Genomic DNA, 1,625 nt, shown 5'->3' on the forward strand with positions numbered 1-1,625 from the left:
ACCAGCCACTACTAATGTAGTGGATGGCAGGACATGCTGTGCACGGTCATATTCTTCTCATGTAATGTCAGGCTGCCTATACCATGCAATGCTCCTGCAGCCCACACCCGGTGACAGTGACGTATTCTAGAGGGGTGGGAATACCCGGCCTGTACCCGCAGTGCCCCGAAGCCGGTCATTGAGGTAATACCCGGACTGTACCCGCAGTGCCCCGAAGCCAGTCATTGAGAGGTAATACCCGGCCTGTACCCGCAGTGCCCCCAAGCCGGTCATTGTGAGGAAATACCCGGTCTGCACCCGCAGTGCCCCGAAGCCAGTCATTGAGAGGTAATACCCGGCCTGTACCCGCAGTGCCCCCAAGCCGGTCATTGTGAGGAAATACCCGGTCATGCCGGTCATTGTGAGTTAATACCTGGCCTGTACCCGCAGTCCCCTCGCAGCATCAGACCCAGGCTACCACTGTATTGCCATCACACAGGCCGGGCTCTAAAGCCCCCGTCCCGCCTCCCTCCCAGCCGCCACTTACCAGGGAGCGAAGAACTCCACCAGGATGACAGAGTACTCCTTGACGGTGACCTCAAAGTCGTCGTCTGTGAGGTCTATGACATCGGAGGCCCAGGCGGCATTGAAGGCTACGGCCAGGACCAATAAAGCGCTGAAGAGGGATCGCATCATGTCTGCACCGGAGATTAGAACTCTCGGCTGCACTGCCGGACCTAGACTAGCAGGGAAGCCGGGACAGAAGAAAAGAGAAAACCTGCCGGAAGTACTCTCGGCCGGACCTACAGCCGGAGTGTGGCAGCCCCTTATTGGCTGCTGTCAGATGACGTCACCGGCTTGGGCGGGGGCGTTTGCTTGAAACGGAGCTGGGCGTGACAACCCGAAGCCTAATCAATTAGGAGCTGCCGCCACACGGGGGGCGGGAAATGGTGACAGGCAATAGAATGGTTGCTAGGAAATCACGTGTTTAAAGATCGTCCCTGCATGAGATAATGGTGGACATGCTGGGATGTGTAGTGCAAGCAGAAGCCTGATTCCATGTGTACCGTGCGCAGTGTGTCCTATATATACGGTGACATAATTAACATGGTCAGGAGAGAGATCGCCTATAGAAACTTCTACAGACAGGAGACAATTACTCTACTCAGGGTGGTGGCCTCCGGTGGCATCTTATTGGGTCATGGGGTCCCAGGTTGCTGTCCAACTCACTGACATCGTTGCCAGGAGCTGAGCAGGACACTCTGACTGGCATCACGGCCAGCTCCTGGCAACCATTAAATGAGAACTATGAGGTGAGTGCTTTTCACTCACCTCATAGTTCTAGCCGACCTGTGACAATGAGACTGTCACAGGTCGGCTCAGTAGATCGGGAGGTGAGCGAACACATACCGGCGTTCGCTCACCTCTCGATCTTGTCACGGCTCTCTGCCGTGACAGGGGAGGGTCTGTATTCCCCCGATCCGCCAGCGCTGACTGGCGGAACGGACGAGGGAGGGGGCGGGTACAGCTGGCTCTGCCTCTAAATAGGCAGAGCCAGCTGTCAGTCACGCAGCTGGGCGGATCCCAGCATAATTGTCGGGATCCGCTTCAGCTGCGGCGTCTCAGTATACCGCGAGCTACAGCTC

The 1,625-nt window shown here is 56.9% G+C and overlaps 1 protein-coding gene across 1 annotated transcript in view; it reads right to left on the reverse strand.

Annotated features, from left to right (window-relative positions):
- PDIA3 (protein disulfide isomerase family A member 3) overlaps positions 1 to 827 on the reverse strand; it is a 17,487-nt gene extending 16,660 nt beyond the window's left edge. The window contains exon 1 of the mRNA XM_018566918.1: positions 527 to 827. Coding sequence (XP_018422420.1) covers positions 527 to 675 — 149 coding nt within the window. The 5' untranslated portion in view covers positions 676 to 827. The remainder of the gene's footprint in view (positions 1 to 526) is intronic.
- Between the last annotated feature and the right edge of the window lie 798 nt (positions 828 to 1,625).

The sequence above is a fragment of the Nanorana parkeri genome, unplaced genomic scaffold, assembly GCF_000935625.1.
Source record: "Nanorana parkeri isolate BGI_ZX_2015 unplaced genomic scaffold, ASM93562v1 scaffold987, whole genome shotgun sequence".
NCBI lineage: Eukaryota > Metazoa > Chordata > Amphibia > Anura > Dicroglossidae > Nanorana > Nanorana parkeri.